Source organism: Gallinula chloropus (genome assembly GCF_964237585.1).
Source record: "Gallinula chloropus genome assembly, chromosome: 1".
In the NCBI taxonomy this organism is placed as follows: domain Eukaryota; kingdom Metazoa; phylum Chordata; class Aves; order Gruiformes; family Rallidae; genus Gallinula; species Gallinula chloropus.
The window spans coordinates 26,298,880-26,326,121 of NC_140085.1; the positions used below are offsets into that span (position 1 = coordinate 26,298,880).

Consider the following 27,242-nt stretch of genomic DNA (forward strand, 5'->3'; position numbering starts at 1 on the left):
CCTCCGGAAAGGAGAAGAGGCAGATGAGACCCCAGGACTGCCTCCAGGGCAGAACTTTGTAGCGCTCTCAGCATCCCTCCACAGCGTGGATGTGAGCCACAGGAGTTGGGGATGTTTGAGGCGGTCTCTGCCAAGTGACACCCAGCAGCTGCTCTGGAGATTTTTTGCAGGGTCTCACACTCAAGGGCTTTGCCTGTTGTGAAGATGCCCATGGTGTTTCTGTGAGGCTGAGGTATGGCTGCTGGAAGGTTACTGCTGTATGCCGGCCTCTCTTTAGCTCTGTGTGCCCTGGGCATGCTGGCTGTGGCAATCTGCTCTGACCATTGGTATGAAACTGATGCCAGGAAGCACAGAGAGAGGTGCAAGAGCATCACCACTAAGAGAAATGATCCTGGCTTCATTTATAACTCCAACAACAACCTGCCTCTCAGGGCCAGCAGGTCTAGGTTGGACCGCTGGGAAGGGAAACTCCTCTTGGCAAGAAACAGGAGGCAGATCTTTGCTATGAGCGCAGTCGACGAGTGCAACAGACAGTACAACTCGACCAACATGGGGCTCTGGAGGAAATGCCACCGGCAAGGATTTGACCAAGAGCTGGAGGAGCTGATTGCCAAAGGTAAGGGCTGTTTTTTACCAAATGACTGTGCCAGGCCCTCCTGAGCTGAGACGAGGCTGAGCAGAGCTGTTTGGGCTCACAGATGGGAGCTGGTGTCTCTAGCCAAGTACTTCTCCTTGTGATGGGTGAACTGGCCTGTCTGGGCATCGCTTCCCAAAGCATTGTCAGGGCAGTTTCCCACGAGATCTCTACTCCTGATGTATGGGGTTTGGGAGCAAGAAGGCAGTAGGGGTGAAAGCAGACACACCCCAGCATGTCTCTCTTCTGTCTCTGTCTCTCTAAGCTTAATATAGTCTGCCCATCACCATGGTATCAGATTATTTCCCACATGCAAATAAAAGGTATTAGTAAAGCAGACACTGGATTTTTTTAAATTTTATTTTATTTTGTTTGACCCTGGTGACTCAGGCAGAGTCCATATTATTTTATCGGAGGCTACATATGTCTGTATTCCATCATGCCCCATCAGTCCTGAATTACACCATTTGCAGTGCTCACTGTAGGTTTTTTTCTGTCCTCAAATGGAGAATAAACAAAGAGGAATGCTAAAGAGCAGGAGGAAACCCAGCTTGTTGTTTGCACTGAGCTATGTTTTGGAATATTTTCAATGTCTACAAAACATTACATGAATTTATTAGGTGTGTTAGAAAGGAATAATTTCCTCTTGGGGTGGAGATGCATCTGTTTGCCTGTAGCATTTCTGTGCTACGTTTTCTCTTGTCTTTTGGTCCTTCTTTTTTCCCCCAAGGTATCAGTTCAAGGTGATGGTCAGTTTGCCTCAAACGTTTCTTTGATCTGAAGTGTAGGAAGGGGAGATGTGCATAAAACTCAGCCTAGACATCCTGCCTACAAAAGATGTATGATTTTGCAGGATGGTGAGGGTTTCAGTAAAGGACAACGGTATCTCTGCTACCCACAGCATGGTTACTCCATGCAACAAAATAACATTTCCCTGCCATGGTTCTTCTGTTGCATTCAGATGATTCCCCAGCGGTTTATTTCCATCACAGTGAAAAATCATTGCTTCTTACACCATGCAGTCTTTAAAAATACTTGTTTGCTAAGTGTGTTCTCTGTCCCAAACTCCCTTGATAGCCTACGTTAATTCCCTCTTCAGGCATTGCAAGGGGAATTATTGCTTAAGGCTGATTATTCATGGGGGATATACTCTCACATGTGTTTGCCAATGTATACGTTTTGTTCTGTGTGTTTCAGAAGTGAGCAGCAGAGGTGAATAGCACTGTATAGACTTGCACTGAGACAGTACAAACAGGTGGTGTAGCCAGATACCTAGATCACTAGCTGAGATCCTGGCTGTGCTGGTAGTCACTCTTCATCTCTTGTTGCTATTTGACAACCACTATGGGATGTATTGGTGGCTTTGGTCCTGTTCCTGATGGACAAGTGAACACATCCAAAGCCTGCCAGCATCCCTGGCACCCTGCTGCTCGGCTTCAGTGCTGAGGGAGGGATTCCTCTTCTCTGTCTAGGTGAGGGCGCGGACGTGCTGGGCTGGCTGTGGAGGGCTGGATCGTTCTGCCACGTGTGCTCGCTGTGCTTGGGGCATAAACAAAGAATTCAACCTTGACGGCAGGCAAACATGTCACCAGAGCTCACCTTTGGCAAATGGAGTTTCAGTTTTAGAGAGGTTTTTCATCTTGAAATAAGCGAGACTCGTTCCTCTTTCGCTGCCTGCCTTGTCCTGCATTCAGAAACATCCATTCCTCCTGCCAGAAGCTGCTGAAATCGCCTGGCCCTGGGTTATGTGCCATAGAGAAAATGTGGCAACTCAAGCAAAGGGGCACGTAGATGCAGGAGAAGGTAGTTTTCAAAAGATCCTGCTGTAGTTTGAGCGTGTTCATGTGGGCATGAGCGTGTGCATCTCAGTATGTGTGTGTGTGTGATGAACTAACTCTAAATATGCAGCACGCAGCTGGTGGTGAGGGGTTCCCAGGCTCAGGTGTAGCCCATGTCCCTGAGCATCTATTCCTGGGCGTATGTGTCTGCAGAGGGGCAGATGTGTCTGCCCCCCATTGCCACCTCGCAGACTTGCTGCCCCAAGGTCAGAAGTGTGAGCTGTGCACGTAAGGGAGGAGGTATCTGCCAATATTGGTGTGTGTCACTCCTTGCCTTTTATAAGGGCTTTTTCGATACGCATTTAACAAGCTTCATGGTATGTTGAAAGAGACATGAAAGGAAGGAGACTTGTAACCCTGAATACCAGTAGTATAGCTCGTTTGATGGCCTTTCTGGAGCGGGGATCTACCTGTACTGTAACTCTCAGCCATGATGAAGAGTCACACACGTTAGCACTAGTGCTGTGGAGGTGTGCTCATTTGGCACCTCCAGATCAAAGCATAGAAAAGCAAGTATAATGGCAGTTTGATAAAATAAAACTGGAGGTATTATAGGATAGTTTGTTCACTTCATGTTTTGTTAAATCAAAAAGAACATAGGGATTTTACTCTCCCCGTAGCAAAAAGTAATGTAAAATAATAACATAAATAATAACATAAAATAATGACATAAATAATAATGTTAAAAATCCTTGTATGCTGAGTTCCCTGAATTAGAAGGAGCCAGCTTTACCTGGCTGGTGGCTAACTTGTGTCTCTGTTCCCACCTAAGGCCAGCTACTGGACTGTTTCTTTACAATCCTCAGCTACATGATGAAAGTAGAAGTACATGTGCTGTCACTGTCCAATGTGGGGAACAGCGATGAGTTAAAAATGAAGCAGGTATTCTAGGACTGTTCTGGCAGCACCACCTTGCTTTTTGAGTTTCCCTTCAGTGGCAGATGCTCATCTGGGGTTAGAGATTGCAGGGGTGGGTGGTTGCCCGGGGAAAGCAAGCCCTGTGCAGGCACAAAGAGCTGCACATGTTCTCTACCTGTAGTAAACCAATGCCCTCATGGGGTACATGTTCCTGCATAGAAGAAATCTCTCCCTGTGTTGAGCTCCAGGGCAAATATCATATAAAAGAGGATGTTATTGGTACATAGGCCATTTACTCTCCTTCCTCTGTCAGTTGTTAATTTAACCTAGCACACCTCTTCTGGAACAGGAAAAACTAATGCAGGTTCTGGCCCCAATGCTGTGTGCCATGCTACATGTAAATGAATGTAAATGCTATTAAGGGTTGTTGGTGTGGTTTTTTTGTTTATTTGTTTAGTTTGGGTTTTTTGAAGCTGGGCAGGGTCTAACTGATCCATTAATTTTGAGATAGATCCTACATTTCTCCTTAGGCAAAACTTCCAGTACTGAGAATGGTAGGTTTGTCTGTCAAAGTATAACAAAAAATGGTCATTAGGAGCCTAACTGGCTTTGCAAATACCCTGCAGATATTCTGCTTATGAACTCCACTGAAATTCATACAAGCTGTAGGCTATGGCTTGTGGCAGGATCAGGCCCTGTGGTACTTGGCAGTATTCTGATGCAGCGGTTTTAAAAAACAGTTCTGTTTCTGAATAGGCTGGGTCACTTCTGTGATTCTAATTTGTATTTATTAGTTTTTCCTTTCTGGCAAGTAGATCAAAACCTTTCTGTTGGATTTTGCTGGAAAAACTCGAGGTCTGTCACTTCAGATTTCTTACGGCTAGATATAGTAGACACCAAAGTGTAGATAAAATAATGGGTCACCTTATACTTTTCCTATCCCTTTTTTGATATTTCCATAGAATCCATGTGTATTATTTCATATTTCAAAATAATACAATAATAGAAATAGGTGATGAATTAAAACAGATTGTCACAAGTAAGCATACCCAGGGAGAAGCCAGCAGCCATGAGACCAAAGGCCTGAAGAATAATTAAAAGCTGCATCAAAATCAGGCAGTTAAAATGTTTTCTTTGTTATTATGAATGGAAAACCAACAGGCAACCAGAAACAACAGGAATTACAGTCAACAAAGAAATTACTGGAGTTGAACATGCAAATCCAGGGCCTGATTTTGGTAACTTCTACTCAGCTGAATAATCTTCATTCCTTTGCGTGGGCTACTTGGACTGAAGGAAAGCCCTTTTGTAGAGAAAGACCAGTCAAAAGGAAAGAGTTTATATTGCTGCTCCTCTGATTCTGCCTTCGCATCTGATCATGTCGTTTGGCATCTTTGGACCAGAGTATCACTCCTGATCCCTAAAGCCTTACAGAGTCAGGAAACACTGGATTTGGGTTTGTTCAGCACAACCCCCTAAACTTCCTCTGATTCTCAGGTGTCTGCCCAGTCTCCTCTGTGAATTAAATAGCCCTGGTGCTTACTGCCCTCTCGAATATAATGTTCCCTTTATCCCATTAGATCCACTGTTTGCCCATTTACCACTGAGTTTCTACCAAAAGTGGCATTTGCTCACCCTAAAAAAATCCCAGTGAACCAGCCACCACTAAGCAAGCAGAGTTGTGAGATGCAGGTAAGTGTCCATTTGTGACTGGGAAAAGGCAGAGTTTATGAAGTCCTGCTTCGGCAATCACCAGATCACAGCTCCTTGTATACGACTTTTAGTGATCCAGGAAAAAAAAACTGGAAGCCTCAGAGTCTGTCTGTATCCTACGACAACGTTGCTCGGATGCTTTCCTGCACCGGACGGGAGGCAAACAAGAAAGGAAAGAAAGAAATTACATCATTTAATTATAAAGGTACAATAAAGTAGATGAAGAAGTTGCGCAATAGCCAGAGACCATTCCATTTAGACAATTACTACTCAGAGGACCTTTCATCTCACTTTTGGAAGGTTGCCAGTTAAACCTGTTTGCATGGGGCTCTGCTGCCTGCCATTGGCATCCGATTCTATTAAAACAAATAATTCACAATTACCTTATTATTTCAATCCTCCTTTTACCTTCCTTCTTCTCCCAAGATCTGTGGAAGTCAGAGTAAATGTTATTTTAAAAACATTTTATGGGGAGTATACTTATCCCATTGGAAAAACAAGTAATTCCTGTGTTGCCTACCTCCACCTCGAACAATATGCGAAATTTCTGGGATGAAAGCTCTCTCTGTTTTGGCTTGTCACACGCATGGCACACCGAGGAAGAAAGGCTTAACAAGACTAGTCCGGCCGTCACTAGGGATTATTTATACATAACTGGAAAAGCCTGAAGAGATGCTACTTGCAGCTATGTCCAGGAGTGAAAAGATTTATTCCCCTAAACCCACTTACAATACCTTGCAATTCTGTAGATTTGACTTTTAAAATGCTGTGGGTTTGCCAGGTAAATTAGGACAGCCATTTTTCCCCACACCTTCTTCATACATTAAAGAATCCAAACACTTTGTTTAAAATGTATGTTTGAAATCCCAACTGCTCTCCAAACACACTCGTTATAAAGAGGACTTTATTGAAGTCTCGATTCTGATCCTTGTGAAGTCAATAGCAAACGTTTTATTGAACATGGTGATGCAGCAAGTTCAGGCCTTTAGTGTTTCCTTTGAGGTTAAAATTGTCCCTGGATAGAAAGGCCAACGGAAAGTCTGTGCTCCCTTATGTCATGGCAGAGTTCTGCTGGAGGGGTTCAGTGAAAATTAAACAGTAGATAGCCTTTAAGTTGAATCTTAGGCTACCCAGATGTTTAGTCTTCACCACGCTCAATGTCATAATGGCTCTTAGTGTACGGGTGCAGATTGGAAGTCAAATAACTGCACGTTTCTAAGATACAGCAAAGACATCCCCTTGTTCAGAGATTTGCTAAAATCATTTAACGGATGAAATTGCTGGTGTTCCGTGCGTGTGAGTTCCAGGAGGGTTTGGTCCATCGTATTTTAAATAAGTAATTTTAATATTTTAATTGCATCAAACTTAAATAGCAATTCATTAAAAAGTATCTTTACCATAAGTAATGAGAACCTGACACATTCCTCTGACACATCTGAGATAATTAGTTCGATAATATATATCTGCTAAAAATACTAGGAACATACATGTAATCTAACAGAGCTGCAACTGTTTTTAATCATGCTGTTTTAAAGGGCAAATTTCAATCAAGCTGTTGGCTTTCAACCAGAACTGCCAGTGAAGACAAATGGAAATTTTGCCTGAGTAAAAATGACGGGATCATGCCCTTCTCGAGAGGAACGGGTATTTGCAGCGCTGCCCGCAGGACTGCAGGCTTAATTCCTGCTCATTTAATTGAGCATCCGGATCCTTTTGAGAAGTCTCAGCGTCTTTATCCTTTCTGCCCACTGCTTAAAAACTTTCTTGAAAGTGTGGAGGAAAGGTTTAGTATGAGTGCTGATGTGTTTACTGTAAAAATAAAAATACTTCAGATCATTTTACCTAAATGGAGATGAAACCAGCTGAACTATTTTGTCATCTCCAGCAATAAAAATCCATATTAATATGGCTTTTTCTCATTGAAAAACTCATTTTGTGCACTCAGAATAACTGTTCAGGAGTGGAATGAGTTCATTAACTATTGCAGAGCTAGCAAATGAGGAAGAAGCCTTTATGTTTTGTAGGTTCTGCAAAAATAATGTCAATCATTTATTATGTAAGTTACTTAGTGGCTTATTGCTAGCAAAGTGTTGCTGAAACCCTTGAGTACAGAGTCACCTCTTTAAAAGCAAAAGAAAGAAACAAGATGGTGTTTGTTAGTTTTTAAAGTATAAATAAATAAAGAATGTGGATTCCGGTATTGAAGTGTCCTTAGCAGACCATTCAGAATAGAATCTACTCAAAAGAAAAGAATATAAACTAATGTATTTTCTCCACAAGAGAGAAATCCGACTATAGAATAGAAATGTCCCCATTTTCTTTCTCATAAAGCCTAATTCTTCCACAAATAAATATGCAGAACTGCCCAGCTGAGCCTGCTGAAATCATAATCCTTTGGAGGTAACTACCAAAATAGATGGATGAAAGGTAGTACTGAAGTTAGGGCAGGGCTTACAAAGCCAAAATTCCATCCAAGCTTCACCATAGTCTTTCTTCATGACCTGAGGCAAGTAACTTAATCTCTCATACCTCAGCTCAGTAGCAGCATAATAGGGATTTCGTTCATTATTATTAATACCAGTTAGAGTTCTACTGTAGGATTTATGAGCCTTAATCATGGATCAGAAATCATGGATCAGAAAAATGTCCCCATCGTTTTGACACGTTGCTGCACTTCAAATATTGGAGAATAATGCAGCCTTATGAGAGAGTAGTGCAAGGAGACGTCGAGGTAATCATGTTCAGCATGACCAGCAGTGGTTTTAGGATACCAGCAGGCTGACCACATTTCTGTAAGCACCACAAAGTGCAGCATTCCTAGAAGGGATGTAAAGAAGGACAATGAATAAGAGGTGCAACTGTTTACAAGATGGTCTTCCAAAGATTGAGGGGTGGCACCAGAAAAATCATGGGCCATATCTGCTTAAAAAAATGATTAAATATGTGATGGGGATTGACCTCTTTGGTTGACTGTAGGAAGAAGTTGACATTTTCTTAATGAAGACAAGTAGATTACACTAATGGGATTGATACTGGGACAGCAGTCTACAGCCACTAAGAGAAATGACGTGGTCAGGGTGATATGTTAGGAAAATGATATTTCTAGCAGCATCCTGAGTGAATACATGGAAGGCAAGATCACATTTGTAAAGGTCAGAAAAAGAAATATTGTAGTAATTAAGGCCTGAGATAATGAAAGCCTGAATGGAAAAATAATCTGCAAACCTTAGACATTCCCTGGATCTATGGACATAGTGAGATGCATGGGATGAAGATGTTGCTCCAGCTGTTGACCAGAACAACAAAGAAAGCAATGAGGTTGGCTGTGATGATCAAGAGGGAAATTACTAAAGAGAGCAAATGGTAACAAAGGGAGAAGAACATTAGAAACTCAGTTTTAGCTGTGTTAAGCTCAATTTGGTATCTGTGTGTCTATGAGGCAGTACTAGAGACACAAGTTTGTCTTAAAGGAGTGAACCTGAAAATTGTTGCACGTAGTGGTAGTGTGTGTGAGAAATTACAGAGAAGTAACAAAGTCAGAAAGAGAAAAGCCCCATGAATGTCCAGCAGAGCTGTGAGAAGAAAGGTGTCTCCTGGAGGATGTGCAAAAGGAGCAGATTCAAAGGTGGTGCAAGAGAAGTGAGTAACGTCGTGGTGGCTGAAGACAGACACCACTGCAGGTTGAAACAGCACAGGAGACTATTGAAGATAGTGCTGCAGCAGATGAGAACAGAGTATCCAGACTATGCTGAAATTTGCCCAGTACATTAAGCAGAGACTTAAGCGGCAGTTGCAAAGGAGAAGCTAAACCGACTTGGTCGGGGGTTCTCCAGGCAGCGTTTGTACCTGACATATTCATTACGGTTGGTGATGAAAGGGAGGAGAGAAGAAGACATGGTATTTAGAGAGGAAGATAAATGCTTTAAGATGAAAGAATGTTTTAAGTTTAGAATGTTTTAAGAGGAAATAGATTGGATGGTACTTGTACTATGAAGAGACAGGAGGGCATGAAAGGTCAAGGAGGAGAGGACAAGAGGACAAGAATGGCCGTAAGGAAAGTCAGGAGATGGGATAAGACTGCCTCAGTGGCAAATAAAAGAAATGAAGGAAGAGAGCTGCCTAGGATGCTTTTCATCTGTGTGAGAGGAGATTGAGGAGGAAACTGTAGGAGGGGAAGAGGAAATAGGAGGCAAAGCTACTGGAAGAGGAGGATCCTAGTTTGTCATTTTCCGCATGGAATAACTGGGTGAAATCCTGTGTGACAGCTGAAGTGTGGGCCAGAGGAGGCAGAATGGTCTGAGAAATGATCCAGGTGTGGCAAAGTAGTGACTACGACCATGAGTCTGAGATTTAACTGAGTTGTGCTGGAGTCGTAAGTCTGGGAAACGAGCAGAACTGAACGGGGGAACAATGCGTTTATAGTGGAGAAAATTAGCTAGGTGGTGGAGTGGCCATTAGAGACTCTCTACTGTTTGAGACATAGCAGAGAGCAGCTGGTATGGGTCAGTTGGGATGTGGGATGGCAGGGCAGGAGTAGATGGGAGAATGCAGGGCAAATGATATATGAACAGAAGAGTGCAGCTTGGATAACATCAGCAAGTGGAGAAAGGAAAGAAATTCTAAAAAGGGTGATAAAAACCTGAAAGCAGGCAAGAAGTCCCTAGTATTGATGGTTTGAGGTGACAGAAAGACCAAGCAAGCTCTGTGTGAAGGTGGTGGCCGATGGTTGTTGCAGGAGTCCATGGGATGATGAAGCAGGAAAATGGAGGGAGAATGCAGGGCCCAGTATGAAGCTCTGTCTTTTTGGTTTGGTGGGATCAAACCGGGTTGTTGACTGAACGGAGTGGGCACTAAAACACAGAGTAAGGGGCAATGAGGTCATTACTACTGACTCTATTATATAATTTGCCCTGTGGTCATGCTGTGAGTTCATGCTGCGTAACCTTACGGAGGTGTCAACATGGGCCTCCCTAGCAGAAGTCAGCAAGTCTGTCCAATGCTTGGAACAACAGCTCGCCAGTCTCAGATTGAAACTCCAGTGCAGACAAACAAATATTAACCACAGCTTCGGGATTCTCTCCAGAAAGTGTGTGTATGTGGGGCTGGTGGAGTGGGGATGGGGAAAGGTATTTACAAAGATGGGGGATTTTTATGGAAAAAGTCTTTTCAGCCTGTTGTACCCCCCCTCCCAGTGCTTCTGCATTTTGAAGCGCTGCAGCCTCTCAAATAAATGTCAGGCCAGCTAGGGAGTCCTGTGTCAAAAGGAACTGCTCAGACCCTGTGCAGTCAGGCACATGTCAGGCATTGCTCTGTTGGGCTTGTGGTCAGGTTTCTTCTTACTAAGTGGCCACTTTTGTTTCTGACTCCAGTGAAGATGTAACCTTGGAACAAGCTGCAGTAGCCTCATGATCTTTGGGGCTTCCAGAGAAGCCAGAAAACTGGCATTCACACCCCCTTAAAGCAGAGCTGAGAGGATCTTCCCAGTATCCCCACCTGCTTTTTCCAGCAGCTCTACTCCAGTTGTCCCCAGAGGGACTCTGCATTCGATGTTAAGAAGGAAACTCTTATCTTCCAAGCTGGGTGATTATCAGCATCTCGTCAGATGACAGGGAATGTGTTCAGGCTCTGAAACTGCTTCATCCCCCTGTGCCACCTCTGTTCAGTGTGTCTGACCTACCTGTTCAAAAGTGGCCCACGATTCCTTTGTTTCCTACTGTGAACATGCAAGCTGAAACACCATAAAGGAACAGAGGTCTCAGGAGGCCCCATGTATAGAGCAAAAGTGGGGTCTCATTAAGATACCCACCACATCAAGTGAAAGTCAATGAGAATCTGTTGTCTCAGCCTTTATGTATCTCTGAGACCTTTTGTTGGTTTTGAGTTTTAACCACACACATTGGAAGAAAAAAAAAAGCTTTCTAAATATATTTCTAAACTTTGTAATGGGATAAGAAAGTTATGTTAGTTTTATTGGGTAACAGAAGCTATTTGAAAAGATCTTCTGATTAAATATGAATGTATGATGCTTGTCTATGTGTCTTCATTAATCAGAACATGTCTCTGGATATGCAAAAGAGCCTTTAAAGCATAGATACTTTTGCTTTCTGCCCAGTGGTCATTTAATGACATAAATATTATAACAGAAACAATAAAGAAAACCCCACAAAAAACCCCGACTATTTTTCAATCAGATGTTAAAGATGTAAATTAAGGTCACTATCCAGACTTTGAAGGGGTGATGCTGATTTATGGTAGCTGATGATCCAATTACACTGCTTTCTCCTAAACACTCAGGTGGTGGCCGTTCAGACAATATCTGAATACTGTACTACTTGATCTTCAACCATAAAAGACTTCAGAAGAGTGGAATCACCCCTGTTTTACACAGAGGACAGTTGCCCAACAATGCAAACATCCTGCAGCACAAAAGTTCACATTGGAAAGAAATTTCTTGTTCTTAGTGCCTAACTGCATGAGCCAGTGTTTTGTGTTAAATTTCATCCCTTTTCTATTCACCAGTCCTCAGGATCACCCAATTCTGCCCATACAATGTTCCATAATGGCTAGAGAGAGGGAGGAATGTTGTGCTGATCTGAGTGACAAAGGAGCCAGCTAAGAGGAACAGGGGAAATGGAAAAACTCAAATAGCTTAATGGGCTCAAATTGGGAAGTTGGATAATTTCCATCTTAGACTTCTGAAAGATGTGGTATGTGACATTGCAAGTACAGTAAAAAGGATTTTCAATAAATCTGTCTAATTAGGATGGTACATTAGAATGAAAAGTAGCAAATCTATATTTAAAGAAAGGAGAAAAAGTTGTCTGGGCCACAGCGGACCTTTTAGTTTGATCATAATAATACCAAGCAGAGTTTAAAGCAAGTTCTGAAGGAAAGATTAATTAAATGCACAGGGGGAAATGAAATAAACATGCAAAACTTGTTTTTTCTATTTGAAGGGTGCCAAACTACCCTGATGTATTTTGCTAGGAAGATAACTGGGTTTTGAGGCAATGAAATGCTTTAGACCCAAGTTATTGGGATTTTGAGAAAGGATTTTATATTGTGCCCCCATGGAAATGGTTTGTTCCATTATTAAGATAATTAGTACACAATTTACAGTGCGCTTAAGGAACTGTCCAAAGGAAAGCAACAAGTGCTGAGAAGAGTATTAAGGTGAAGGTCAGCAGTAGAGTTCCTGAAGTAAGGCATCAACCTTATTTAATAACGTCATTAATGATACTGGAGGAGGAGCTGACAGAGGAGGTGATATATCTCGTTGGGTTGGACACAAAGGAGTGAACTTAAGACAAGAATGAGCCATTGCCAAGAGAAAGCAGCCTGGAATATTATATATGATGAACTGGGTAATGTTGAGGACTTGGTGATGGGCAGGATGTGAAATTTCTTTCAGTGTGGACTTTTGGTTTCAGAGGATGTACTTATGTTGTTGGGCAAATATCTTCTGTGTTGCACACTGGAATTCTGGTCTCACAGACATCCAGGCTATGAGGAGATTTGGGCTCAGAAGACTTTCTCCCCTGTCCAGGTACTGCAACAGGTTTCCTTTCAGTGTGGGCAAAGAGTCTACCTGAATCTCACCCAATGTGCAGTTGGGATGTGACCACAGAGCATACCTCAGTGGGGACAAGGGGTTCTTTGAGGTTCACCTATCCTGAAGTGCAGATAGAAAGTAGTGAAGCCACAACTGGCAGAAAAGTGGATGTGGTTGAAGAACACAGCTGGCCAGATATTTCAAGTAGAGATATGTTAAAGTCATGGGCAAGGTGTTAGTCAAGTCTTCTCTGTTATAATCTTCGCTATTCTTGTCAACCACCTTTGAGAAAGATGAATTCAGAGCAGGTCCAGAGTGGGCTTACTAGTGCAAGAAGAACGGAAAATCTGTTTTATGAATGTAATTGTTATCCAGAAGAAATGGGATTATACACAGGAAAGGGGGAAGATGTGTTTAAGCTAAGGACAACAGTAGCAGGGAAAACTGTGTGTGAGGGCCGTAATATACGTAGGCTGGAAGCTGGAAGTGGGGCTCAGGAAGAAGTGATGAGGCCATAACACTTCTTATAGTTTTTAAGGATGAAGATAGATACATTTAGGAAGAGGGTTTATATGAAATACTTGCCTGCTCTGCAAGAAAAATGGACGTGGTCCTTTCTAGTGCTATGTCCTTGGAAACATGCCATAGGGCTGCGAAGGATTAATTAATTATTACTATTAATTCCGCTTTTTTTTTTCCCCAAGGAAGAGCATATTCAGCTCTGATTCAAGCAGGAGCTGATGGAAGGAGTGTTTGTCACTGGGCTGACGGATACCAGCCATGGGTGACTGGTGAGAGGGAAGGGGCCTGAAACAAAACCTGCTGCACCACCCCAGCTGTTTTGTCTCTCTCACCTGGCTCTGAGCTGCACTTTGTTTCCTTCCTGTGACACCCCACTCATCCAGGAAAGACAGGGGATAAGGACTATGTGTGCTTAATATGCATTTTACATAGCTTTCCCTTAGATAATGCAGTTAATAGGGTCTTTGTTTCCTAGCTCCCTCATCTGCTTTCACTTCATACTGCCTCAGCCCAACAATAGCAAAGGCCTGTTAGATTCACAGCCATTTGTATTCATGAGCCACGGGAATGCAGAGCTTTCAACTTCTTCATTAAAATAGTTTATATAAAATAAAAGAGAATTTCCGTACTATATTTAAACATTCGGGATGGCTGGCAGCAGCGGAATTAAACTCTTATTTGCACATATTTAAATTACCATGAGATGTGTGTTTCAGTTCACAAAACGTTCAGCCATTTGGCTGGTGATGCTGGGTGAGTTTCCTTATAGCGGGAGGGATTTTGCCATGGGATCCACTGGCTTATGAGGGCGAATGGCACCCACTCCTGGGCTTTGTTCACTTGTGTGTGTGGCAGCAGGCCGCAATTCTCACAACGTTCTGGGGGGAGGCCTTGCAGGGAACAGAAAGGCTCCACAGCGGCAAGTGTAGGGAAGCACCATCTGGGGGAGCCTTTTGGACTCTTCACAGAATTGTAGGGGTTGGAAGGGACCTCCAGAGATGTCAGAGTGGTTCCAAAGAATGTTTAGCAATACGGTGATAGGTGCTTTATAAATATAAATATAAAATAAATATAAAATAAATATAAATATAAATATAAATATAAATATAAATATAAATATAAATATAAATATAAATATAAATATAAATATAAATATAAATATAAATATAAAATATACAATAGTTATAGATAGGTGTATAGTTCAGCTCCCAGAAAAGGTAGAGATCCATCAATCAGTGTGGAGCAAGGCAAACTGGGATGCTCTGCCTGCCTGGGTTTTTGGGGAACCTTGCCTGGCACTGAATACCAAAGCTGCCTGCTGCATTACTGGAAGAAGCACTTACCTGGCTCTGAGCACCTGGGAGAGGAGGGTTGCATCCGAGGGGGATCAGAGAAGAAATTATTATTTTCTGTTTCTGTTAAGGAGTGACCATGACCTTATCAAAAGCCGCCCCCTGTTTTACTCTGTGTGGTAGCAGAGGCTGAGGGAGAGAAACTGGAGCTTATTGGTGTTGCCTCTGTGGGCACATCATGGGAGTGGCTGGATGCGAGGTCTTCATCTAGTGTGCTGAACTGTGTGAATGTGAGACAGCTGCTTCTGAGGAGCTGTGTACTCATGGCAGAGGGATGCCATACTGAGCCACTATACCCTGTTGAGGGTTTAGAACAAGGGCAGAGATACCTGGGTTTTGGTGCTTATTTATGTAGACTTGACTTGTCTGATCTTGACTGTTGGAGGTAGGAGAGGTGTATGTCACTGTAAGGTCTGGCTTCACACTGACAGTGATGGCCCTGCAGGGATGGCTTCTGCCTTCCCTCAACCTTTCCCTCTTATCCCTTCAGTTAGGAACCCTATCCTGTCCTGACTGGTGTCCCTTGCACTCTGTGCTACACCGTAACTGATGTCACCTTTTCCCCCCTCTTGTTCATCAGTTACTGTTATCATCCTGCCAGTGACGCAGCAACTAATTGCATCGTCAATGTCTTCAAATGAAGAAGAAGCAGCAGGAGCAGATGAACTCTTCATCACCAAAGACTTCTTTTCCTAGGCACGTCTCTAAGAATACAAGTACAAAGAGAGAGAAAGGGGGAAGAAGCAGGATTTCTCTTAGCAGAAAGCTGCCCTCAGTGCTGAGGCATGGACAAGTCTTCATGCCCAAGCTCTGCTCTGCCTGCTGCCAGTCATGCTTTGAACCAAGGGGCTGCATTGTTACCATATTTCAGGCAGGCTGTAGTTTTTGGCTGACAGCATTAGGATGACTGGAAGGGCTGTCTTGGAAGATTCTCCTCCCTTTGAATGTAGTTCATGGCATTTTGGGAGTTCCTGGACCTGCAATTTGAGGTGACCTGAAGTTGATTGCTGTCATGGTATGCTACATTTAGTCTGTCACCTAAAAGTTAAGTTGTTTGAATGTTTATCTTGGGCATGTGGGTTAAACAGTGAAATGCCTCCTCTGAGGACTAAGACTTTTCAGGCTGCTTGTGGTAATATTTCACTGCATGTCTTTGGGGTCCATGTTTTGAAACGAGATCCAACTGTCCAGCTCTCAGAGGGCACAAATTGCCCCATCGTGGTGGCAATTTACACTCAGGTAGGACTTGGTCCTAATGCTAGAGATCAGATTCCAGCACTTCTCCATTAATTTAAAACTTTCTTTCCAGGGTTTCAGTCTGTGCTAAAATGCAGTTTGACCTACACCCCTCCTCTGGAGCAGGAGTGTGCCATTCTGCATGGTGTTGGAAGAGGCCACAGGAACTTTCTGATAGATTGGTGGAGCCTGGCTGGTGAAGGGGTGGGAGTCCTTGAATTTGTCTCACACATCTTGGACCCTGTTGATGTGACAATGTATTAACCAAGGTCATCAGGGTCCACTGACGGGGCTGCCTGTATGGCGCAATTTCACAGCCACAGCATTTGTCACAGAATCTACCCCTTAAGGCAGGTCAGTGACCCCAAGTTTATGTTTTCATTTGAGAAAGCTTTTCTATCCATCACAGCTATGGCAATGAGCTTCAAAGTTGACATCACAATTTAGGCATCTGGTGCACAGATATTTGAGCCAGGAGGTAAAGGCAACATGTAAAAAACTGGATGCAGATGGAGGAAATTGGTCAGAAGCCCTCTCTATAGTCACTAACAGTTTCTTTTATCGTCAGGCCGTTCCTTTTCAAAGGCTAATATCAATTATTTTCCTTTTGTTTCTAAGGGCCTGAGAGCTGAGAAGTGACTCCTCTGAAATTACAGTGTATCGCTGTGCGCAATGTAGAGAAAGTTTTCACACGAAGCACAGTTTACCCTCTACAGATGCCAACCTGGTTTCAAAGGATTTAAAGTGGCATATTGTCTGCCAGGTTTATGTGATATTTTTCTGTTGATACATTGTCTTTGTAGCTTTTTCATCTGCTAATGAATATCCTTGATGGTCTTTCAGTTGTGCTCAAGTTTTATGTCAGATACAGTACTTTATTCATGATTTCTATGCTTCTATTTAAAGGTTCAGGAAGGCAAGACAGAGGTACGGTTGTAGCTCTCATGACTGTAGAGAACTTTATTGAAATGAACCAAGGAAAAACAGAGATGCAATGAGTACCTGGGCACTCAGGCAGCCTGAAAAAAATGACGTGGTGTGGTGATCACTGGAGTCTGCCATTCATCTCACTGAAGTGTCACATTTCAGTACAGAAGGTGAAAATTCAGTTTCAGTAATGGAGAAGAGGTCAGTGTGGGAATGAAACCACTGGGTCTGAAACCTTGGAGCTGTGGAGAAAAGAATACGAAGACAAAACTAGAGAAGACTTGCACAATGAGAGAAGGGGAAGTCAGGAAGGGAATGGAAGCACCAGTGAGCAGAGAGGAGTGACTAGAAGGGGGGCCAGGTCTTCTGTTGAGTATGAAGGTCAAGATCTGGCCTTCAGTGAATATTGAAATGATAGCAGGCACATAAAAAAGATTCTTCCTCTTTGGCTGTTAGCGAACTGTTGCACTGACAGCCTGTTTGTGGAAGGTGTGGTGAGACCCTGACCTCCACTCCTGCCTGTGAAGCAGGCTCACTGTGAGATTTTCTTGCCACAGATGCGTTTAGGTCTTTGCCATAGTATGGGCAGGAGAAGGGCAGATCTGTGACCAACCTTGTGAATCCTGAAAAACTAATTTCACCTGCAATTGATGTCTGTGTGGAGCCTCCTTGGGGGCATGTCTTCCAGCAAAGTTCTTTTGATCAAGTTTTCCTCCAGAACCTGGAGCAGGAGACAGAGTCCTTTCGAAAGCCCTGCATATAAATATCTTGTTTAGTTAGTCTAATAAAGGTATTACTAACAGTGCTGCTTGGAGGATTTATTGGGGGATTTCACTAAGACAGTGTTAGCAGTGGAATTATAGTCCTTCTCTGGTAAGACCTTGTCAATGCGAGAGAAAATAACGTTGATCCAATCAGAGATATTTTACAGGATCAATGTAATATTCCTTTGCATAATCACAACCAAAGGATTATGGGCCTGTGCTGGGAGTGCCGAAGGATCACTTCACAGATCACAGCCTCATTTGTTCTCATTGTTTTAACTGGTGAAGTACAGGCAGTTTTTAACAGTGTGCATATGTATCTTGAATAAATCAGGGCTCCTTCAGGCCACAGGCACTATTTTCAGTCTATTGCTTTTAAACAATATTTTGGGCTACATACATTTTTCATAGCTGAGCCATACTGAAGCATCTCGGCATGACCTTGAGACAATTCCCTTTGCAATCCAGGAAGCCAAATGTACATGAAATGGGAGAGGAGGCCCTGGGGCTGGCAGGGAGGAGGAGAACACAAATCAATACACAGCACAAACCTTATAGCCCAAACACCATAAGGGACCCTGCATAAGTTTGCGTAATTGAGCTTTTGGATAGCGCAGCAGTTCCTCCAAGGGGACAGAAGCATTGCAGATGACAGTGAATTCAGGAGGCTCAGGAGCGTACTGTGGTACACTGGGAATAATTTATAATACAACAAGACCTCCTTATTGGTTACACTACAGTCTTTGGGTTTTTCAGGGTCCCAGTACTACTCCATTTCTTTAATGATGGCTTCGTCACGTATTGTGGAGGCCCTAAATCCCTCTGCTGTCTGCACTTACCCTAGTGAGGCTCCTTCTGCCAAGGAGGAGGAGCAGTATGTTTGATGGCTTCACCGCATTTGACTGACTGGTTCCTTTGGATTTGTGCATACATCTCAGCGGGCGATGGGAAGGGAAAAGGGTGGCTGAGGCACAGAGCAATGGCTCGGCTCACTGATAATATCGAGGGCCATTCAAACTCCAATCTTGTGGTTTCAGATGACTTCAACTGCAGGGCTGCAAAAGTTATTTGGGGAAGAAAAAACAGCTATTACAAGTGACATTTAAAATTGGATGGGACACAGCTCTCGTGAAAATACAGCAGGGATGAGCTTGTTTCCATCAGGGACGAGGACAGATAACTGGATGGGTCCCTTCTGCCATCATGGGCAGCGTACATGCTGTAGGAAAGCATACAACTTTGCTAGGAGGTTGTGACTGGCAGGAGGTGCGTGTACAGAGAAGTACATGACATGATGCAAGAGCCTGTCAGAATTAACTCCTTCAAATGAGCTCAGGTTGGGAGCAGTCTCCAGGAGATTGTGTTCCCATGGCTTTGCCTTACACCAAGAAACAAAAGAAGGGGGAGAGGAGGCAGGACCAGGGTTGCTTGTGCTCTCAACATTGCAGTAAGGTCATAAGCCTCCAGGTAGCATCAACACCTGCCAAAGTTGCCTAGTTGCCTTCACCCTTGGAGGCCTCATATTTGGTGATGCAGATGTATTACAGCCATTGTTGTGGGACACTTTACTGGAGAAAGACCGGCTCGATGGCTGCTCGGCATGTGATGGAGAAGTAGCCACACATGCCCTCCCTGAGTGGGCTTTTGTAGCCCACAGGAGAACTGCTCCGGTGTTGTTTCCATAGGACCTGTGTAACTCTGCCCTGTGTGTAAGCCCTGGGACATCGCTGTGGGCCTGGCACCCTGGGTAGCACCAAACCAACAGGACAGACTCAGGTTGCCAAAATCATTAAGTGAGAGCAATAACGGTGCCTTCTTTTATTCCTTGCTACCTGGAATAATCAGTGATCAGATTGCTGCTTCAAAATGCAGCACTGAGAAGTAATCTGTTGGACTAATCATTTACTGTACCAGTTCTGGCCACCACTGCCCTCAGACTTATTTATATCCTTGCAATTCACAGCTGCCTGTGAGGTGTTCTGTTGGTGAGCCTGTAGAAAATCCATATTAAGAAAAAGTTTGGGGTCCTGACAAACCAAGAAAAGCATGAAAAATCAGACTAAATCCATGCTGATAGCCTGTTCCTTGTTGCGTAAGTTCAGGATGGACTTTTATCTGGAATTTTCAGCCTTAACTCTCAGTATCCTGGCTCTGGTGAGCCTCCTCAGATCGTGGATGCTTCTGGACTGTGCATATTTTCATGTTGGTGGATCCACAGGCATATATGAGCATGCCAGTGTAATTTGCATTTTAAAGTAGTCTTAAATAAGCTCTCATGTCTGCAGCTGGGCTTTGAGAGGATCATGTTCCCTGGAGTTAGCCCAGGGTAATGTGCTGAAGATCACACGTAGCTTTTACTCTGTTCTTGCTCAAGCAAAACTGCTTTTAAGTCCAGGGGAGCAAAATCAGTCTTGCTGAAGTTCGAAGCAAGCATGCCTTTGACTTCAGCGGGACACAGATTTTGCCCAGCGTTAGTTTTTGCTTGTGAAAAGACTTGAGGAAAAAACGGAGAAGGGTCTTTCAGGCCAAACCTCCCAGGGACTTACTAATCACTCCTTTTTGCAGAAGTTCAGTGCCGTGTGAGTCCCCTGAAATATTTCCTTGAGTTGAGCAGGAGGTTTGCCTAGAGAAAATGACCTACATACGAGGCAATTGCCATGTAACACTTGCAGTTAATGTTTTATTTGCTGGTATAATAAAAGCACGTCAACAATTCAGTCTTGCCAAATTCCACTTGCCTATTTGGCTGGGATATGTATTTTTTCCTGAGGAGGGAGTAAAACGATGTTCATTTGTATCTCTACTACACTTCTGGCAAGGAAGAAGATTTTGTGCCTGGGCTGATAAATTTTCAAGTGACTTTTTTTAAGGTTGTTCTTCTGAACTACTGCCCAAAAAAGTCCAAGGAAAAACAATCTGAGGCTTTACATCGATTCACGTAGCTACCATCACAAATAAAAACGTCAGGTCTTTCCTTGAATAGTCCAACACGCCTCTACCACCACTGTCTCAGCAGAACCCATTTGTGAGCTGGAAATGTAAACGTTCCCTTTCAAACACCGTCACCCAGGAATAAATAACACAGATCTTCCTTGATGCACGTTGTGTCGACCAAATAATTTCCATTGTCTTATGCTTGTTACTTTTTCGCTCTTCCCAGAGGGATTTGCAATCATTACAAGTCACTTTCCCTTTTGACTTGTAGCCCAAGCAAGTGAACACGAGCACAAGGCTTCAGTAGAACTGCTCACTGCAGTTAAGTGCAGCCCCCATTAACGAGCAGGTAAGGTCAGGCCTTTCGATAGTAATCTCTTTGGGGGGCTGATGTACCAGGCTGTTACACTGGCTGGAGAAGTGCACCGTGATCTTCATGTCACGGAAATTTTTATACCACCCCATCACAGCAGCATCTGAACGCAGACATGAACATCTCTGCAAGGAAATACAGCTCAGAGGCCGGAACAGACATGCCACATATTATTAATTACCCATTTGAGCTATCGATAGGAATATCTGTACTATGCCCTCTGCGGGTCTATATCTCCCCCAGCCTCCCCCCCTTGAAAAACTTCATTTGAATGTTGTTATTTATTTTTAGCTGCCCAGGCTCGAGGAGTTTAATTCCTGCTGCAGGGAGGGAAAGTCCGACACTTCCGTGCGTGCGGCCCTTGCCATTATGCGGGCTTATTCAGCAAAATGGCCGATGCGGGCAGAAGATGTGTAAATCAGCGAGCGCTGCAAGAAGAGCACTTAATTGAAGCTTTATCAAGTGCCTGCAGAGCTGACCTCCGAGCAGTAGCTGAACCACAGTTGGGATGGGAGCGAGCCAGCAGCTTTCACTGATGACTAAGCCCATGTGCTGGGAAAGGATTTGCTTACAAAAACTTGCCGGCTTTACCCATGGGTGGCAGAGCACTGCATAGCTAGGGGTGACTTAAATCATTCTGCTTAACTCACTTAAATTGTTCCTTTCAGCACAGATTCATAGCTCTAAGTACACTTTGATGACTATAGTTGTGTATGGGGGATTTTAGTTAAAGCCAAGCTGCCGACTGTTGGTGTCAGCGCAGTGCTAACAGTTTATGGGGGGAATGTCAGGCCGTATGGTGACACGACAGCACGTTCAGGCCTGTGAAGTTTTTTCTTGCTGGTCTGGCACTGGAAGAGTAGGTTTGGACTGTTCCTATCCCTTCTGCTTGAGCATCTCCCTGCCCTGCATGTCTGCAACTGCACATACAATGACGGGCAAATATCAGATAGTTCCGGGTCCTCAAATGTATCCCACCAAGCTATGCAAGTGCATCCAAGAAAATAAAGCCCTGAAGGTTGAAGGCAAAAGGAGAGTGAGCAAGCAGTGTAACATTGCACAAAGCTGACAATGAAGGAGGACGGAGTTAATTTAGAGATAAAATCTAACCAATCTTAACAGGTAATTGAAAACTTATTGACAACATTTTACTATGTCTGCAAAATCCCCCGGTGCTATATATATAAGAAAGGAGACCATAATGTTAAAAAATGGCAGTAACTTTTAAGCAGAAAATAAAAGTTGTGAATGTGCCTCTTCTCATGTGCAGGAAGAAGAAAGGACAATGTACAGAAATATCTGGAAATTAAAGACTATGAATGGTAAAAACTAGATAGAAATAGAAGTACAAGAAAGGAAAGCTGTGTCTAGTTGAATTAATACAGGAAACAAAGTGCCGAAAGCACTGCAAGTAAATTATTATTATATGCTCTGCAGTAGCAAAGCATATTAATGATAGAAATGCTAACAATAGTATTTGTCTTTTGCCAAATGGAAATGATTAAAAAAATAAGTGGAAATCAAGGATATGTTTAATAATGATTTTTATTCTTCTCTTTGAAAAAAGCTAGATGAACTATTCTTGCCATATGATGACAACAAAATGCTTTCTTCTCCAGCATTAATTCAGACTGGCGGAACACAGTTAATGAAGTCAGTCACTTTAATTTAATAGATCTGAATAATTTGATACCAAGCATTTTAAAAGAGCTGGCTAAGGAAATTTGCAGACTTAATTCATATAAATGGTGATTTTCAGAATTTGTCAGGAGACCGGTGAAATATCAAAGATGTTGGAGAAAGCTGGTATTATTCAAACTCACTGGATGATCTTTGAAGTCCCTTCCAACCCTAAGCATTCTATGATTCTGTGGTTCTCAAAAAGGGTAAATATAGCAATACTGGGAAAAGTAACATAGCAGCTAATGCAATTAATTAATTAATAAAGAATTAAATGCAGATACGCTAATTAATGTTAATTGATGTGGATTTATAACAAAAGGTCTCATTAAACTAATTTTTGCTGATAAAGGTGCTAGCGTCTATTGAATAGTCCTCTTCTTTTAGCCACTTGACTTGGTACCAGAGGACATTTTGATTAATAAGCTACAGAAAGCAACATGATGCAAATTAAATGGATTAAAAAGCTGGCTAAATTATAGAATTTAAAATGAAATTTTCTATAGACATAAAGTAGATTTTACAGAGTGCTGCAGGCAGTAGCTTTTTGCATTAGGCTGGTTGCCATTTTTTATTAAAGAATTAGGAAAAAACCCACCTGTGACGAAGTGATCCATAAAGTATACTAATGTTAGTATGGGGAATGATAAATAATAATGAAATCCAGGTAACTGTGGAAATTGTTTGGATCTCTTTGTAGTGTGGACAGAAAATTACGTGTACCCTGGGTCCCTGTGTTTGGAACAGTGAGAGGACGTATAGATACAGTTGGTGTATCCTAGTGTCTGTACTCCAGGCAAATTATGTACCTTGACTGCACCTGAGATGACATGTCTCGAGGTGCAGTTGGGCCAGACATCATCCTTGCATAGCACAGATGAGCCACAAAGGCTTCATAAGGGAGACAATATGTGTCTTGCAACGATGTAAGTTTTGTGGCTTTTCCATTTTTTGGCACTCATGCACTCAGGAAGGGTCGAGATAGCGGAGAGGGCAGAAGCGATGGTGCCATCAAGGAGGGCATGTTCTGCAACGCAAGGCTTAGGGAGCTCAGTCAGCCAAGATTAACAAAGAGAAGATTGAGGGGTGGCTTTATCATAGGCTGTAAAACCTGAATATTGAAAGGCAACCTGCTCAGAGAGGACTCTGTTATCTAGCGGGCAGATACCGGGTTCACCGCAAGCGGAAGGCTGGGGTTAAACCAGCTGAATTCAAATGAGATGCAGGGCTGACCATTTTAGCGAGGGAGGCATTAACCCCGGGAACAGCCTGCACTCAGAGGTGGCAAATTCTCCTTCGGAAACACTTGGAAAACTCAGATTCTATCTTCTGAACAGAAGTGAATTCAGGAGAGTCCCGTGGCCTGTCCTCTGCTGGGTATCTGGGTAAATAATCGCAGAGCTGCCTCCTGGGCTCGTAATTTGTGATTTAACATTACACAGACGTCACAGCACTGGAAAATGAGCGGCTGACACCGAGAGTTCAGATTCTATATGTCAGCCAAGGGTGTTTTTTGGCTTTCCTGAGCGTAGATATAAACTTGCAGCATTTTATGTGTGCCAGCATGCAAAGCCATAAACACATCCACTTCAAACCACGCATCCTTGCCGCAGGTTGGGTCACTGAGTGGGTCTGGTGGCGTAGTTATGCAATAACCTGGGAGTATTCCTAACATGAGGCCACAATCCTCTGCTGCTCCGAGATCAAGCCGAGAGGATTTTCTCAACTTCAGCAGCATTTTACTGTAGTGTAACTCAGGGCCGAGCTTGCCCTGGCAAGACAGCACTGCCGCTGGTCCCACAAGGAGGGACATGGTGGGTAATGACAGGAAGAAGCTATAAAAGAGGGGAAGAATATATGGGAAAGGCAGCGAGGAAGGACAGATGGTGGAAAACTAACATCATGACAGAGGCTAGAAAGCAGAAAAACAGGAAAGCTGCATTTTAAGCTGTATTTTTGTGTACATAAGGAAAAAAAGGGGGAGAAGTATTGCACAAAAGTGAGAGGTTTGGGAGGGGGAGGCTGGAGGAGAAAGTGCATGTAAATATAAAGGGTGGGGAGGGAGAAAAGGAGAGGAAACAGAAACATGTTTGTTAGTCTTCGTGACCTTCCGTTACACTTACTGAATTATTTATTCTGATATTTGCTGGTATCTTCCTGCCAGCTATTTAGTGTCACGATATAACTAAGAGCAGAACCCTGTTACTGCTGTTCCTGGAGGGATTTTGATGTTGAACAGCAATGGTGCACCTCCCCCCATCACCCTGCCATTAGGTGATTATGAATTATATGCCGAGTGCCTCTAATAACTAAAGGGAAAGGGCTGCTCAGCACATTTGGAATGTAAATCTCATTTTTTTTCTCTTTTGTAGGTCATGAAATGCAGCCCTCTTCTAAACCCCTGTGCTCAGATCACAAGCTCCCGCTGCACACAAATTCCTCAGCCTATCCTCTGCAAGGGTGACATTTCACCCAACACTGAACCCCTCAGCATCCTGCGGGCTTGAGATAAGATTGTTATTATCATTATTTTAAACACAGACATGCTGCATCATGTCACTTAAAAATTCCTGCGTAGATGTTATACCATGTGGAAAGACGACTATTGGAAAAAAAAGCCCAGAAAAAAAGGATGCCATATTTCAAAGTAAAAGCAAGAATTTAATTTATGTTTTTCCCTAGCCTGCACTTAGCCACAGGATGCAATCTTCAGGGAACTGGCACCTATTAGCCAAAACTCCAGAAGTGTTCACTGCCCAGCCCCTATCAAATAACCCATATAACTGCATTTCCAGAAAAATCCCTTTTTGGGCTCCATATTTAGTTCTTGAGTTCCCACGTCTCCTGCCCTTGGCACCTCCTTTGCAGAAGCAGGTTCTGGGCTACTGCAGGAGGAGCTGGTGGCTTCTGGAGCAGATAGAGCCTCGGCTGCACTTTGCAAGAAGTGCAAGGTAGGGGAGTATCCCTCCATTTTAAAACACGAGTTGAACACTTTGCTTTATGATTGGGGACATTCAGTCATAATCCAGGTCATAGATGGTCATGTTTTGTTTTGTAGGCCACTGATATTATGGGGCCTTGTTTCATTTTGGAAGAGTTGCCAAAGTATATAAACAGTTAAAAAAAGGAGAGGAGGGAGGTAAGAGGGAAAAAGAAGTTAAAATTACTTGATGTTTGTTTTCCTTTTGGGATAGGCAGTTTCTGTCTCTGGAGAGAAAGTCACTTTTCCACACCACTTAAATCTCTCTTAAACCCTTAAAACAGAGCTCTAGGAGTGACATGGCACTGAGGCCTTGGTGCTGGCCAATTTCACCTTATCATATTTGCTCAGAATATTTCCAGCCCAGCAGAGTCACGTTGCTGACAGCTCCACACAAGCTCCAAGGTATTTTCTTGCTGCAAATTAAGTTTACTCGGCAAGCCACCCTGCTACTTCAGCTATCACTGCTGGAGAACGGATGTCCTAAGGGACTCGGACTGGACTAAGCAGTCTTTCACCCATGGGTTTTAATTTGACCTTGCTCACATCACTAGTGACCAAAAGTTATTACCATAAGTGGCTTACGTGAAATGTATTGGTCTCAGTCAATTATTAGCAGACAGTTGTCTGCATTACCAAACCACCATCACAAGTGGTGCTTTTTTGGGAAGTCTTAAGCAGAGCCAGGGTCAGTATGACTGGACTGAAACCTCAGCAAAAGTGCAAGGAGAACAGGCTTTAAGCTTTGTGCTTATTCACTTTCAAGAGAATGAAAATAACACAAGCTGCAAAATAGCTGTAAAAGCTATTTCAGGCCTGCATTAATTACAGCAGTCTCTGGGGCTGGTCTGACTTACACATGGGACTGTCCTGCTCCCCAGACAGCCTCCACCTTCAAGAGGTACAAAGGTAGCATGAAGCCTTTTGGGCAGCCTCTGTCCCTGTCTCTACCATGGCAGGGCAGACACTGGCAGCCCAGGCTGTGCTCGACACATTGCTTTTTACCTTTGTGCCAGTGTGACAGCATGCTCAGCCTTGGTCTGCACAGGGTATCACAGTGTAGACAAATAGGGACGCTCTGCCAGGTCTTTCCGAGCCATGGAGCACCATCAGATGTGATGCGGCTACCCAGAGGTACTTGGCTTTGTTGGGGTACAGATGGGGTGAGATGCAGAGCCAGAGCCATCGCCCAGGAGGAGGGAGAGCAGTTGGGCCGTTTTGCTGGAAGCTACAGGCAGCAGATTTCCAGGCTGGGGAAGGCCTGCAAGAACTGATCTGGAAAGTCAAAATAATGCATTTTTCTCAGAACCAAACCCACCAAAAGTAGACATTCAGTCAGAATCAGCTGAAAGGCCCTGCTTTATTAACTGAGATATTTCATTTTGGTTTTCCTTTATTTATCTATCTTGGTAAGCACATATTGCCTGCTGCCTGCTGCTAAATCCCCAGAGCCTCCCTCATTCCACCACCCTCCTCTCCCCAAACCCTGATTCTTGTACCGTGCTGGAAATGTCTGTGCACAGCCATAGGAAAACAGCAGTGCAAAGTGCCTTCTTGGAGGCTGACCCTTTGAGATGACTTCATCATGCCTTCAGAGCGCTCCTTTTCAGCAAGGGAAAGCTTTGCTCCACGCCTGCATTCTGACTGCTTCTGCAGCTGTGGCTACGAACCTGATCCTGCTGTCTGGCCACGCCTGTAGAAACACCCCTGCCCAGCACCCTGCATGCTCCTCATCAGGGTGATTTGGGGTGCAAAATGCCTCATGTGGCTCCTCATGCAGGAATGCTGGGCAGAGGCCAACGGGGTTCTGCTGCTCGTGCTAACTGGGTTTTCAGAGCAGCACCATTTTTGTTGTAGCTGAACATGGGTTGCGTGGAGG

The 27,242-nt window shown here is 43.5% G+C and overlaps 1 protein-coding gene across 1 annotated transcript in view; it reads left to right on the plus strand.

The window, feature by feature from the left end:
- Nucleotides 1–234: 234 nt before the first annotated feature.
- Nucleotides 235–27,242, plus strand: part of TMEM178B (transmembrane protein 178B) — a gene marked incomplete at both ends in the record, with an annotated part of 231,565 nt that continues 204,557 nt past the window's right edge. The window contains one exon of the mRNA XM_084273761.1: nucleotides 235–616. Coding sequence (XP_084129887.1) covers nucleotides 235–616 — 382 coding nt within the window. The remainder of the gene's footprint in view (nucleotides 617–27,242) is intronic.